At 49.7% G+C, this 13,619-nt stretch overlaps 5 protein-coding genes across 5 annotated transcripts; 3 read left to right on the plus strand and 2 right to left on the minus strand.

Moving 5' to 3' along the window:
- Window positions 1–203: 203 nt before the first annotated feature.
- On the plus strand, window positions 204–1,721 carry MYCFIDRAFT_215211 (uncharacterized protein; the record flags this gene model as incomplete). Its single annotated transcript, XM_007928279.1, has 1 exon — window positions 204–1,721. The coding sequence occupies one exon, from the start codon at window positions 204–206 to the stop codon at window positions 1,632–1,634; it is 1,431 nt and encodes a 476-aa protein (XP_007926470.1). The 3' UTR covers window positions 1,635–1,721.
- Window positions 1,722–2,460: 739 nt separating this feature from the next.
- Window positions 2,461–3,690, plus strand: MYCFIDRAFT_46968 (uncharacterized protein; the record flags this gene model as incomplete). The annotated part of the gene is made up of 1 exon (XM_007927630.1): window positions 2,461–3,690. A coding segment is annotated over one exon (1,230 nt), but the record flags the coding sequence as incomplete, so codon positions are not given.
- Window positions 3,691–4,663: 973 nt separating this feature from the next.
- On the plus strand, window positions 4,664–6,061 carry MYCFIDRAFT_136460 (glycoside hydrolase family 53 protein; the record flags this gene model as incomplete). The annotated part of the gene is made up of 4 exons (XM_007928280.1): window positions 4,664–4,903; window positions 4,991–5,083; window positions 5,157–5,791; window positions 5,857–6,061. The coding sequence occupies 4 exons, from the start codon at window positions 4,664–4,666 to the stop codon at window positions 6,059–6,061; spliced, it is 1,173 nt and encodes a 390-aa protein (XP_007926471.1).
- A 675-nt stretch (window positions 6,062–6,736) lies between these two features.
- MYCFIDRAFT_215212 (uncharacterized protein) lies at window positions 6,737–8,209 on the minus strand (the record flags this gene model as incomplete). Its single annotated transcript, XM_007928281.1, has 2 exons — window positions 6,969–8,209; window positions 6,737–6,847 (listed from the first exon to the last, which is right to left on the minus strand). Exons 1-2 carry the CDS (start codon window positions 8,007–8,009, stop codon window positions 6,737–6,739), a joined length of 1,152 nt encoding a protein of 383 aa, XP_007926472.1. The 5' UTR covers window positions 8,010–8,209.
- A 4,098-nt stretch (window positions 8,210–12,307) lies between these two features.
- MYCFIDRAFT_196527 (uncharacterized protein) lies at window positions 12,308–13,441 on the minus strand (the record flags this gene model as incomplete). The annotated part of the gene is made up of 1 exon (XM_007928282.1): window positions 12,308–13,441. One exon carries the CDS (start codon window positions 13,439–13,441, stop codon window positions 12,308–12,310), a length of 1,134 nt encoding a protein of 377 aa, XP_007926473.1.
- Between the last annotated feature and the right edge of the window lie 178 nt (window positions 13,442–13,619).

The following is a 13,619-nucleotide window of genomic DNA, read 5'->3' on the forward strand; positions in this document are numbered from 1 at the left end:
GCAGTTGATCATCTGCAAGGTTCCTACTCACCAAACCAGATTATTATGATGAATCTGAACAAGGGAGCTGCAGAAGAATATAACGAGAGAGCTGTTTCGCAGAAAAAGCCATTGAAGTTCACGTACCCTTGAGAAACAACGGTTGACAACAGAGCAAGAAAAGAACAGCGCCAATTCGACCCGCATAACACAGAGTAAACAAGATGGGCGAAATCGTGCCACTTTGGATTGATGGCAAAGAGACCACGACCTCGATCACGTTCGATGTCGTAAGCCCTGTGGACAGCAAGAAACTTTGGTCCGCAGCATCTGCGACGAAGAAGGAAGCAATTCAAGCCTGTGAGGTTGCTCAAAATGCATTCAAGACATGGCGCAAGACGAAAGCTGCAGACATTCAGGCAATCCTTCTGAAAGCTGCAGACATCATGGACGGCCGCCGAGACGAACTTGCCCAGATCATGATGCAGGAGACAGGTGCTCTCCGGCCCTTTGCTGACTTCAATACACAAACCACGATCGATTACCTCCGCGACGTTTCTGGAAGAGCCTCCAACATTCACGGCGTGATTCCGCAAACCAAGGATCCCAACCAAAGTGCCTTCATATACAAGGAACCATACGGAGTCATTCTGGGCATCGCGCCATGGAACGCGCCATACATTCTGGGCTGCAGAGCGTTTCTGTTCCCCATTGTCGCTGGTAACACAGTCGTCTTCAAAGGCTCCGAGCTGTCACCGAAGACGTTCTGGGTACTGGGACAGATTTTCAAGGAAGCCGGTCTTCCAGATGGTGTTCTGAACATAATCTACCACCAGCCTTCAGATGCGGCCGAAGTCACCAATACCCTGATCGAGCACCCGGCTGTCAAGAAAGTGAACTTCACTGGCTCAACACTCGTAGGCTCCATCATCGCTGCGAAAGCTGGCAAAGAGCTCAAACCAGTCCTGATGGAGCTCGGAGGCAAAGCTTCTGCAATCGTGTGCGAAGACGCCAATGTCCAGAATGCAGCTTTCCAGGTCGTTCTCGGCTCCTTCTTGCATGCCGGACAAATCTGCATGGCCACAGAACGTGTCTTGGTGCACCGCAAGATCATAGACGAATTCGCTTCGGTGTTGAAAGCCGTTGTTCCAAAGATCTACGATCCAAATGGCGACGAGCCGGTCCTCGTTGCTAAGGCAGGTGCCGAGAAGAATTACAGACTGAGACAAGATGCTCTGGCGAAAGGCGCGCAGGTCGTCTATGGGGATCCCGCAGCAAACAATTCCTCCAACTACAGGATCCAGCCCCTCATTGTGCAGGACACGAAGAAGGACATGGATCTCTGGTACACGGAATCCTTCGGACCAACGCTGTCGCTCATCCCCATCGAATCCGATGAGGAGGCGATCGAGATCGCGAACGATACCGAGTATGGACTGTCCGGTGCAGTGTTTACGACGAATCTTGGGAGAGGCTTGAAGATTGCCAAGGAGATTGATTCGGGTGCCATTCACATCAACGGCATGACTGTGCACGACGAGGCGGGCTTGCCTCACGGTGGGGTGAAGAAGAGTGGCTGGGGCCGGTTCAATGCTCAATGGGGCGTTGAGGAGTTTGTCAAGCTGAAGACTGTCACTTATTATACTGACATGTAAACTGTACTGGGACCGAGGGAGAGCATCATGTAGGGTCCCAAACGACTCGCAAAAGTAATAGTCGAGAACAAATCATATACAGTCTTCACAGTAACACCCTGATTAAGCGAGATGGCGGAAGGGGGTGATCCGTGAAAACAAGATCTAACTGATCAAAGCTAGCGTACTTCCTCCTGCAGATGGCATACTTCCGAGCTTGGCCATTCTTGGCGTAGCGCCAACTCAATTGCACCCCCCCTGTTTCTGCGCTTTCTTCACGCGTGTCCGGTGTATGATTATTATTCCCGTCGCGCTTCAATCAACATCTTCGCCTGCATTTCGACATCGCCGCGGCTTCGCAGAGGTAGACTTGAGCGCACATTGCCGACAGCATGTGGGCACGAACGCTGCGAGTCTGCCGGCGCCGGCCCACCACAAGCCAGTGCGGCAGAAATGTGTTGCGCCGACGAAACCAGACGTACCAAGGACCTCATACAACGCCTCATACAACGTATTTCCAGCACCCAGAAGCCCCGAAGCCAAAGCGACGGATCGTGAGAACGGTTCTATGGAGTACCTCGTGTTTCGGCCTGGGAGCTGGCTATCACTGGCTTATGGGCGAACCACTCGATCTCCTCGGCGCGCTGGCTGGTGGTGAGCTTAAAGATGTCATGACAGATGTTGTTGCCACAGCAGCTCTGGATGCAATAGCGAAAGAAGTGCCTCCAATTACCATGGAGCAAGCCGATGAACTTCTCCGCGCACAGTCCGGCTATTCTGTTACTCCCAAGGCAGGTCACGGGCTACGGTCTTGGGTCAGATCACACTTGCTGACCAAACATAGACCGTCGGCCACACTTGTCAGATGCCGTCCAATATGCCATGCGAGGATACATGGTCGGCTGGCGCCTACACTCTCTTCAATGATCCAAAGCGCGATTGGTGCGAATGGGCCATCTTCGACGGGCATGCTGGGCCCAGAACTGCGCAGATGCTGAAACAAGCCCTCCCGAACGTGGTCGGACAAGACCTATGGGATGCCAAGTGCATGGACCAGTCCTATGTTCCAAATGATTGGCACACTGTTAGCACAATCAAGAAGTCCTTCCTACAGCTTGACAAAGACATCCTCGACGAAGCCGCCAAGCGCATACAGTCCGGCGGCCCTTTAGCCGAAGTGGTATCTGCTGGAGCTGCAGCCTTCTCAGGATCGTGCGCTCTACTTGCCCTCTATGATCCCGCACGAGACATTCTGCGCGTGGCAAATGTCGGCGATTCTAGAGCAGTCCTCGGAACTTGGGACAACGCCGCCCAGAAGTACGTAGCGAAACCTATGTCCATTGACCAAACCGGCTTCAACCAAGATGAGGTCACGCGCTTGAAGAAGAACCACCCCGGCGAAGATGATGTCGTCGATCCGTCCAGTGGTCGTGTACACGGAATTGCAATCTCCAGAGCATTTGGCGATGCCAGATGGAAATGGGCGACTGACCTCACTCAGCTTGCCCACGACCGCTTCTTTGGGCCCAAGCCGAGACCTAAGGGCATGATCAAGACACCGCCATACTTGACTGCTGAGCCAGAGGTCATGGAGACTAAGGTCAATACAGGCAATCGAGCTGACTTCCTGATTATGGCCAGCGATGGTCTTTGGGATCAATTGTCCTCGGAGGATGCTGTTGCTTGCGTGCAGATGTGGCTCGACAAGAACAAACCTGAAGCATTCATCGCCGAAGAACTTGGCCAGAATGATTCGTGGAGGGACTACCTCCGGAAATCCAATCGCCCACCGACCTATACCAGTGCCAAAGATCTCGCTGATGATGACACCTACTTCGATGAAGATGAGAAGTGCTTGAAGTGGCGTGTCAAGCAAAAGCACTTCGTTGTTGAAGACGAGCATTGCGGTGTTCATCTGGTCAAGAATGCTTTGGGTGGAAAGCGAAGAGACTTGTTCACTGGTGTGATGAGTGTCCAGCCGCCATACAGCCGGAATGTGCGAGACGATATCACCGTCCACGTCATATTCTTTGGAATCGACACGGAGCCTCTCATGAAAGCTGCGAACAAGAAATGACTCACCGTGGATGTGAAGTCGAACATATCTTATTCAGTATCTACTAAGTAACGTCGGAAGAGCGACTGTTCTTGGGCCAGGAGTTAGACGGCTCTAGAGAAGCGCGCGGCTCAGCGCTCTCTCCCAAGCGCTTGTTGCTAACGAGTTTAGAGAGAAAGCGCAGAGGTGTGCGATCAGAGCCTCTGTCAAATGGTGCGTCGAAATGCTGACGGGAGCTCAGGTGCTTACGGTCGTGCTCAGATAGGGCGACATCGCGGATGGAGATGTTATTTACCAGGACATCCAGTATATCAGTGCCATCTTATCCAGACGAGATGTGCTGTCGAATAGATTAGCGAAATAGCGCCAGGCCGAACGCAACATGCGCAAAAAATTCTACGCCATCAGAGTCAACGCTGTCGACCGAAGCGCGTTTCCTTCGACTCGACAGAACCTTCCAAGCGAGCACGCCGATTCAAAGCCATGGGGATGAGGCGATGACCTGTATTCCAGCAGAGCAGTGAAGTGAATTGCTGCATGGTGTGTCATTGATAGGTGAGATCGGGATGTGGAGCACGAGTGAGACTCGGCACACCATTTGAATTGTCCCCCATGGGCCCCTCTAAAAACTCGTTGCCTCGCGGGGTTCGTCGGCAAAACTGGGATTCTAGTTGAGTTCTTATGCAAAACACGTCTGTGCTAACTTGTGCAAAGCGGATTCGACCAACCAGATCTCCTAGTTCTTATACAGCAGTTCTACGGACTTAACCACGGACTTCGTTTAGGGGATAGCTATATAGCGGGTTGTCTGCGAGCTCCAGAGCTGAATCTCGTCTATTAGCCGACATCACGCGAGCTCGTGTGATTCGTGGAACTAATTCCAGTCGGTACATCATCCTCCGCATTGAGGCATTGAAACTCGGGACAAGCACGTGGAGAAGCACAATCGTCACCGTCACTACTCGAAGAATGATATGCCCTTCGAGCGACCAAGATGAAGTGGACAAGTGCAGCCCTCGCCACATTCTCGGCATCACATCTCGTACACGCTTCGCCACAGCCACACAAGTCGTTCTTCTACGCTGGCCATGATCTCTCCTCATTGAAGATCCTCGAAGATGGCGGTGCGACGTATAAAGATACAGCCAAGGGCAATGCTACGCGACAAGCCGAAGATATTCTCGGCGATGGCGGCATGAATACTGTACGCTTGCGCCTCTGGGTTAATCCCACTGTGCCATATGACGGCCCTCCAGGATGTATGTCGCCACCTACCTACGCTGAGTTTGTGAGACGTGGTACTGATAGAGCAGACTATGAGACGTATGATCTAGACTATATCACGACAGTTGCGAAGAGATTTCATGAGAAGGGATATAAGATCTATTTGGATTATCATTTCTCGGATTACTGGGTAAGAATTTGACCGACTAGAGAGCGTGCTTGAGCAATGAGTACAGACAGATATTGACCTTGCCTACCCACAGGCGGATCCTCAAAAGCAATGGCAACCTACGGCATGGCCCACAACTCTTCAGCCCCTCGCCTCCACTCTCCGCAAATACGTCTCCGACACCCTCCAACACCTTCACAAAGCAAATGTCGACACCGCAATCGTCAGTCTCGGCAACGAAATCCGGCACGGCATGCTTTGGCCCCTCGGCCGCGTGAACGTCGATGTCGAGCCCGAGTCCGCTCGTATCGCCAACTTCACGGGTATGGCCACGCTCTACGCTGCAGCGCGATCTGGCGTCAAGGATGCAGTTCACGCCGGGGTCCCAAAGCCTTTGACCATGATCCATATCGACAATGGCTGGAACTTGACTCTGCAGAAGCGGTGGTTCTCGGCTTTGACCGCTACGGGCAAAGTCAAGACTTCGGATTGGGATGTTTTCGGTTTTAGCATTTATCCATTCTATGGCACGAATGCTACTCTGGATAATCTGAAGACTAGTCTCAACTGGGTGGCGAACCAGTACTGCAAGCCCATCCATGTCGTTGAAACGGACTGGCCGGCGATTTGTACCGGAGCTGATGCTCCAGAGTTGAGTGAGCCGAGTATTCCTGCTTCGGTTGCCGGGCAGCTCGAGTGGGTTGGAAAGGTGATCGACGTGGTGAAGCAGTAAGTTTCATTCTCGAGGAATGGAATTCTCTTTTGCAGATACTGATGGTTCTTTTCCCTCCCAGACTTCCGCGCGGCCTCGGGCAAGGGATCAATTACTGGGAGCCCGCGTGGCTGAATAATACAGGGCTGGGAAGCTCATGTCAGGATGCCATCTTGTTCGATTCCGATTGGAGTCAGTACCCGAATGTCACTGCTTATAGCAGGAAGAGCGTGAATATGTTCAGGGGGGCTGCAGAATCACTACTAGAGAGCGTCTATAAGGAGTGACGCTATTCGTTCAGGTTCCTGATCCAGGCTTCAGTATCAGAGACACATCTCCATTCATGTTGCTCTGAGATAGACTTCGCATCTCTCCCGGTGGTATTGTGACACCCGCGAATTTCGGAGGTCTTGGAATGCATTCGAGCTCTTGCGGCTCCGCAGTAAGTGACGGTATTGGCGCTCCATGTTTGAGGACTTCCCGCAGCTGTTGTGGTGAAATTGTGCCTTGAGCTACAGCATTAAGCAAGGTGAGGTATTGTGCGCTGTGATCGGTTTGTATTGGACTGATGAAAATTTGTCTTGCAGTCTCGAGTTGGGCAATTGTGCTGTTGTTGACCGGGGTTGAATCTAGCTCCATTGGGACCTTTGGCGGTCTTGGTGGCGGATCGGTAACATTGACGGAAGGCATTGAGCTTTCTGCTGAGCCAGACATCTCACTTGTTGTTTCCAAAGGGGGACAGGTAGCGCGTCGAGGGATAGCTGCACCGTTCGTTGGCGGAGGCGGAGGAGCCTTCCGGCGGACAGCTATTGTGGCGGACTTTGCAGGGGTTTCAGCAGGAGGCGACATCACTGGCTTTGATGGAGGTGGCACAGAAGCTGAATGTCTCGGAGGAGAAGGTGCGGTCGGCGAAGTAGGAGTTTGCGTTGATGAAAGCTCAGAAGGCTCCCTTATGGGAAGCTCTACAAGCCTGCTTGGTCCAGCTTGTACTCCTTCGCTATCTGCTTCGACGATGCCATTTGCTTTCTCAGATTGCGGGAAAGTCCGGTCTCCGAGAGTTTCGTCGCTGAGTGCTGGGGAGTATGGAGGAGGCGTGATGGATGATGATGTCCTCGTTGGGCTCGTCAGAAGAGTTGGCATCGAGGCTCTTGGGGACACTACAGTGTCCGCCGGCTCAGCTGTGGGATCACGAACAACGTATTTGCTGGGCAGCGGATAGTGGCCAATCTTTTTCGTCATCTTCTTGCCAATCTTCTTCTCAAACCCACTCGTCATTAATGCATCCCAGCCGATGATCTTGTGCGTGAAGCCAGGCATATTGGCCAACCATGACACCAGAGACTCGGCTGGGGTGGCTGGTGGCAAAATAATGAGTTCTCCCGGGTGAAGGTTGAGACTGCCTCGACAAAGAAATGCGTGCAAGAGGCGTCCAGGATCCATTTGATGAAACATCGCTAATTCCCAGTTTTTGGTCAGCTGGCAGCTGAATGTACTTGTCCAGCCTGCCCATGGCAACCCCCAACTCGAAATCTTTTGGCCTGGAGGTGCAGGGTGGCCTCTCTTGTCGAGCTCCTTGCCGAAGTCTTCGCAGTCGGAGAGGGCATGCTGGATTTCCTTCTTCGGCAGTGGTTTGTAACGTGGTTGCTGCTCAGCGAAAGAAGATATCGACGGACGCTTGGCCAGAAATGCCATCGGTTTTACCTGAAGCACCTGCAGAGCTCGATCGAATGCAAGGAGTACAGGCCTATTAGGCTGAGGATCAGGCTTCTTTGCGAACAGGCTGGTCTCCTTCTTGACCTTCTTGTCGAGGAATTCAAAATCTGGACAGGCCCAATTCCAGTCTCCGAAGACACAAGCACCAAAGCCACGGTAGACGTGCATCGGAGCGAACACCGCGCAAATGGTCAGACCCGCAGTCACCAAGTATTTGAGTTCGTCCGCGAGCGATTCGAAGAGTTCCTGAACTTTTTGATGGCCGCAGCTGGCAATAGCAGTCTGAACCTCGAAGTAGGTTGCTTGATAGTAGGCGTCGTCAAAGACATTGAGCGGTATGAGTGCTTCACCGATAAGGGCTAGAACCAGAAGGACATCATCGACTTGCGCTTCAACATCCAGTGCCGGAGACGCTATTTGTTTGTCTCTGCTCGCTTTTTGAGTCCAGAGCGCCTTGACAGCTTTAGCGAGCTGGCTGGAGCTAGCACTGACTACTGCAACGGATGTTGGTGATGGTGACATCTTGAAGTGCCTCGTATCAGCCTATGCGAATCCGAGCAGGCATCAGGTATTGATCTCAGGATGTAGCCGCGTCCTCTCCTCGCCTGGCGGCAACACTCAGTTTGGTGTCCAGGTTTCCGAGCACGCTGACTGCTGACGGGCCTTAGTCGGAGAGCCAATGAAGCTATATCACTGCTGACGATGTGACAGAAACGACAGGCGTGAGGTGGTGTTGAGGTGAAAGAAGGATGGGAGGATGCAATTGTGATGAAAAGAGTGCGGCTGTGAAATGTGGAGCCGAATATTCAACGATTGGCCGATGATATTCAGCCCCCGTCTATATATGGACGGCCAAAGTCTTGCTGCTCAAGGCCAAGAGTAGTACGTAAGAATGGTGATGGAGGAGGAGCAAGTCCAATGCCTGCTACCGCATTGCTCTGATACATCTCGATTCGAGCTTGACAGAGAAAGTCAGATCTGGGAGACGAGGCTGAACAACATCGTCTCCCTTTCTCATGGGAATTCGACACTGCCGCATCGATCTCAGTGGATTCACTACGGTCTGTAGTCCGGTGAGAATCGTAGCCGCTATCTCGATCACTCCCATCGGTAGAGCTCGGGGAAATAGCTCCGGCTAGACATGTGGTTGTATGAGCTTCCGGCGGCGCGCGAGCTGATATATCGTATTTCATGTCAGTCGTTGAGGTCGTGATACTAAGATCTATGGAGGCACCTGGAAGTGCAATGAAAGGAGAAACTTCAACGTTAGTCTTAACGTTGATTGATTATGCCATCTCCGTCAACTTCTTTCCCTTAAGTTAGCAGCAAGTTCACACATTTCTTCACCGTCTCAGTAGAAATGCGCCGTGAGTTCAATCCTCTGCTGCAGCATCCACAAGGCCCATCGGTATAGTTTCCTCGTTTGTCATCGCTGTTGGCGCCGTTTCGTCAGACTACCGCTTTGATCAAATAAGGCCTATTTAATAAGATTTCATTTGGAATTTGACCAAATAAGCGCTTCCTTGGTATTTCACCAAAACAGCCCTCTTTAACCAAATTCGCCCTCCTGCAAGCTTAGCATGCTTAGCATGCTACTACACGCTTACTGTCGTATCCGGAGATAACAATTGACTTATTTCCTAGTAAAGAATAGGTATAGAAAGCGGTATACTAGTTTCCTTAGCATAACTATACAAGTAGGAGGTATATCCAAATTCGAAGGAGGACAATAAATCCGATAGCATATGTTGCAGAGGATAGAATAGATTAGAAGAGGACGATTAGACTAATATTATAAGTAGAAACAGCCCTAAATCCTCCGTTTAAACGCTACGGTCCTCCTAATGTTACTGTCTTCGATCTCCGTACCCTCTATTAGGTACTACGCAATAAGGCCTTCGTATTGCGCCTCTTCTAAACGCCGGCAGGCATAGTATAACCCTTTAGCTGCCGCTTATAGTTATTATTGTTATCGTTACGAAGCCGAGCCTTCTTAGTTGGCCTGTATTGTCGCTACGGACGGTTATTAACTTAGCTAGGCGTTGTTAACTCGTCGCTACTAAGCAGAATAGCGTTACTAGAGGGCTCTATAGTAGTAGTAGAAGAAGAAGCTAACGGTTGAGAAGTTGTTAGCGCCTTACTAGCTCTCGGTATAGAGTCGTTGTCGCTCTGTACGTTGTCGCTCTATACGTTGTCGCTCTGTACGTTGTCGCTCTCTGCCTATAGCTCTACACTGCTACTACTTCTAAGGTTGTTAATGTCTATAGAATTGAGAAGCTCTTTATTAACACTATCTCCGGCAATAGACTCGTTAGTAGCGTAGCCGTAGTCTTCCATATTGTCGTAGGTATTGCCTTGTCCGTAGCAAGCGATTAAACACGGTTTGCCTACCTTGCGACAGCTATAAAGCATAGAGCGACAACGGCTCTTAATATAGCGGCAGGCGCTATATAAAGTTAATAGTATGCGAGCCTGCAATTTAGCGGCTTCGGAGAGTGTTATCTCCTTATTCTTATAGCTAGCATAGACTAAGAAGTCAGCAAAGAAGAAGCAGTCGCCTTTAACGAGGTACCGAGTGTACTAGTAGTGTTTAATTAGGCCCTAAGGAGACAGCAGTTTAAACAGTAGTTTAGCAACTCCATTGTTATCTTTAAACTGCTCTATAACCTAGTATATAATAAGCCTTAGACCATTAGGCACTTTGTACTGTTTCGGTATCTATAAGCCGACAATATCGCTAATCTCGAAGGTCCGTAGATTCTTATACTTACGTACCTTATCGGCTCTTAAATTGGCGGCTTCTTAAGCGGCTAATATATAATCTATAAGCATGTTCTGTTTATAGTCTATAGCGGAAGATATGCTAGCGCTAGAGGTGTAGATCGTACGTCGCTAATTGCGGATATTATAAAGAGGTGTTATAGAGATATTGCTATTGCCGCAACGGTTGTCGTCTATAGGTAGTTTAATAGGTACGTCCTCCTCGTTAAATTGAGGCCTATCGTCAACCTACTAAGTGTTATATCTATCGGCTTCTTTAGTCGCTATGCTCTTAGTGTCGTCTAGTATCTCGTCGATAGCGTACAGTTTATTAGGCTTAAATAGCAGGTCCGCATCTCCTTTAGTTGCTGCCGCTATAACTTCTTCTATAACAACGCGAGGTTGCGTTAGAGGGTTACGGTTAAAGAAGGCCTTAAAGGGTGTTATATTAATCGCCGAGTGCTACGTATTGTTGTAAATTCGAGCCGCCTCGTACGCTGCTATAACCTAACCTCTAAGGCCAAGTTGTAGCTTAATAGCGACAATACGGCGCTTGAGGACACCGTTAGCTTGTTTAATAAGGCCTTGCGATTGCGGATAGTACGGCGCACCGTAAGCGATCTTCGTACCGTACGACTTTAACAACTTCTTAACTACGCCCTTAAACTCTTTGCCGTTATCTATCTAATATAATGCCGTAATACTAACAAAGCAGGCGAAGTCCTATATATAGAAAGCAATCTCGGCGCTCTACTTCGAAGTAAGCGCGTAAACGCGGCAGAATTTAGTCTTATAGTCCTTTAGGTATAGGAGATAGAGGTAAGGGCCGTCGGGGTCGTTTAAGAAGTCAATCTAAGGCGTAGAAGTTAGCTGTATTCGTTGTATTCTCAATAGTAACAAACCAGGTCTATTTGAACTCGAGATAGAGTCTTCTCGGCGATAATGTGTTATAGAGGGTCGCCTTTAGGTATAGCAGGTCGACAATTAATTAAACTGCAGACCTAATAGTACCTTAGAACCTCTATAATATCCTTCTTCGTTATACTATAGAATTTCTCGTTAACTAAGTGCTGAATAGCTCTACGGCGCGCGTATCCGAAGTAACAGTATTTAGTCGACAGGACATAGAAGATCTCGTATTTACGTATTACCTTCTTATTGTTTTCCTTCGTATAAAGGCGCTGTTCTTCCTTATTCTACGAGAAGCGATATAGAGCCTAAATCTTCTTATTATAATCGGCTTTGCTGAGTATATTGTATCCTATACGACTAAGCGTAGCATTATCGACTGTAACCTATTAAACAATGCGAAGATAACGCTCTTAAGTTATTAGTATCTTGTCGTAGCCCTTCAGCTTCTTCTCTTTAAGGTATTCGTTAAAAGCGACGTACGCTAATAGAGGGAATAGATTGACGCGTTGTTTAGTATTCTAGCTATCGAAACTAGGTATAACGACGGTCGGAAGAGGCTATAGTCGTACGGAAGGGCGTATAGGCGTATTACGTTGCAGTTGGATGTTCTATCGTACTGATATCGGCGATGTTAGTCGAAAGGAGAGGCTAGAGGCAGAGGCAGAAGGTTGACGAGACATTTCTAAAGTGCGCTTTGTTAGGAACACGATTTTAGCTAATAGCTTTCGGACTCTATAGCAACATAACACAATATCTTTATATTACGCTGAGTACAGCAAACGACTCGAATAGATGTACAGAGTATTGCTATTGTTACTCCGGTATAATAATAATAGTGCGTAGGTGTATTGTAAAGAGAGATTGAATTTAGCTAGGATCTGCCTCCTATAGCTTGGCAGACTTATCTTACAATCCGGTTTCTACACAAACTTGACGAAACAACACCTGGAATTGACCAAATACGCCCTATTTGATCAAATTCAGGAGTCTGATAAAGGACGCCTTATTTGATCAAATTAAGCTGAGGAACAGTGCGTTTTTGGTCAAAGAGATCGAGATTTGATCAAATACGAATGGACAGTAACATCGCTCCCTCTGGTCTGAGCTCCTTGATTCTACTACCACGCTGACAGACAGAAGCAACTCGGCTAGACAATGGCCTTCACGAATGCGGCATCAGCATTGCGTGTTTGTTGGTGGTATTCTTGCTGCATCTCCTGCGCATCGTCGTGAGGCTTTTGATTGACCTTTTCAAAAGCGGCCAATTCTTGTGCGTACCAGGCTTCATCTTTGGCCATTTCCTTCGGTCTTGGTGGCGCCGTGATAGTGCGGAACGTACTGGGACTGACAGGCTGAATTGTCTTCTTGACAGGTCGGAAAACTCCATCGCTGGCAGTGCTCTCAACCGGTGAGGTCCAGTCCACACGCTTCGGTGGTTCCATGCGGCGGCTGTGCTTGAAACAGAACGCCTGCAAATTGGTCGAACGGTACGTCTTAGCATCAGTGTCGTTCGATGCCCGGAAACTGACACTGGTGTAGACAATTCTGCGCTGTGGCCGCCCTGACCAGATAACTGTCACCGCACGCATCTTGTCTTTTCTACCAGGCTTTGTCACATGCTTGTCTTCGTTTCGGGCCTTGACTCGTTTCTCTGCCTTACTCGGCGCATGCTTCGTACCTTCATTTCCGGACTCGGGGGTCATCTGTGCTTTCAGTGATGCTCGTGTGCCTTTGCCACGTGTCTTGCGCACCGCCTGCAACTCTTCTCCCTCACTTGAATCAGACTGGGCGACCTTGTTGCTAGTGTCAAGAGGTGACTTTGCAATACCTTGCTCGATCTGTGGCTTCTTGTTTGAGCGCTTGTCGACAGGCGCTGACTTGGCCGATGTGCTTGCATTCCGATCTTTACCCTGCGTTCCTGAGGTCTTCCCACGAGGGGTTGAGATGTTTTCTGCCTCTGAAAGGGTATTCTGTGTCTGGCTGGCCTTGCTGCTGCTACCTCCGCGCACAGCTTTTACGAGGCCTGGACCGCTTCCAACAGAGACCTTAGATCGGTCTTCATCCTCTGCATGCTGCAAGCCAGCTGCATTGGCCGTCGCAACTTCATCGCGACTCGAGTCCGGAATCTTCTTTTCCACGCTATCCTGAGTAACGCCCGTCTCGACGGCACCTTGGCCGGTAGACGTCTTTGCTGTCGCAGATGACTTTGCACGCTTGCGCTGGGCTGCCTGTTCTGCTATCGCGGCTCTGGCATCTTCAGCTGCCTTTCGTTTAGTCGCCATTGTGCACCAATTTAGAAGGTGTAAATTCGTGCCGAAAGAAGTGGATGAGGTCCAGGAAGTTAAATTGACTTGACTTCAATCGCGATAGACTAGCGCTTGTCACAGGCCGGGATGGCGTCATAATTTTCACATCTTGAGTGAATGATGACTCGACTTTAGCGCCCTTTTCCGTCCACGT

Source organism: Pseudocercospora fijiensis, assembly GCF_000340215.1.
Source record: "Pseudocercospora fijiensis CIRAD86 unplaced genomic scaffold MYCFIscaffold_4, whole genome shotgun sequence".
In the NCBI taxonomy this organism is placed as follows: domain Eukaryota; kingdom Fungi; phylum Ascomycota; class Dothideomycetes; order Mycosphaerellales; family Mycosphaerellaceae; genus Pseudocercospora; species Pseudocercospora fijiensis.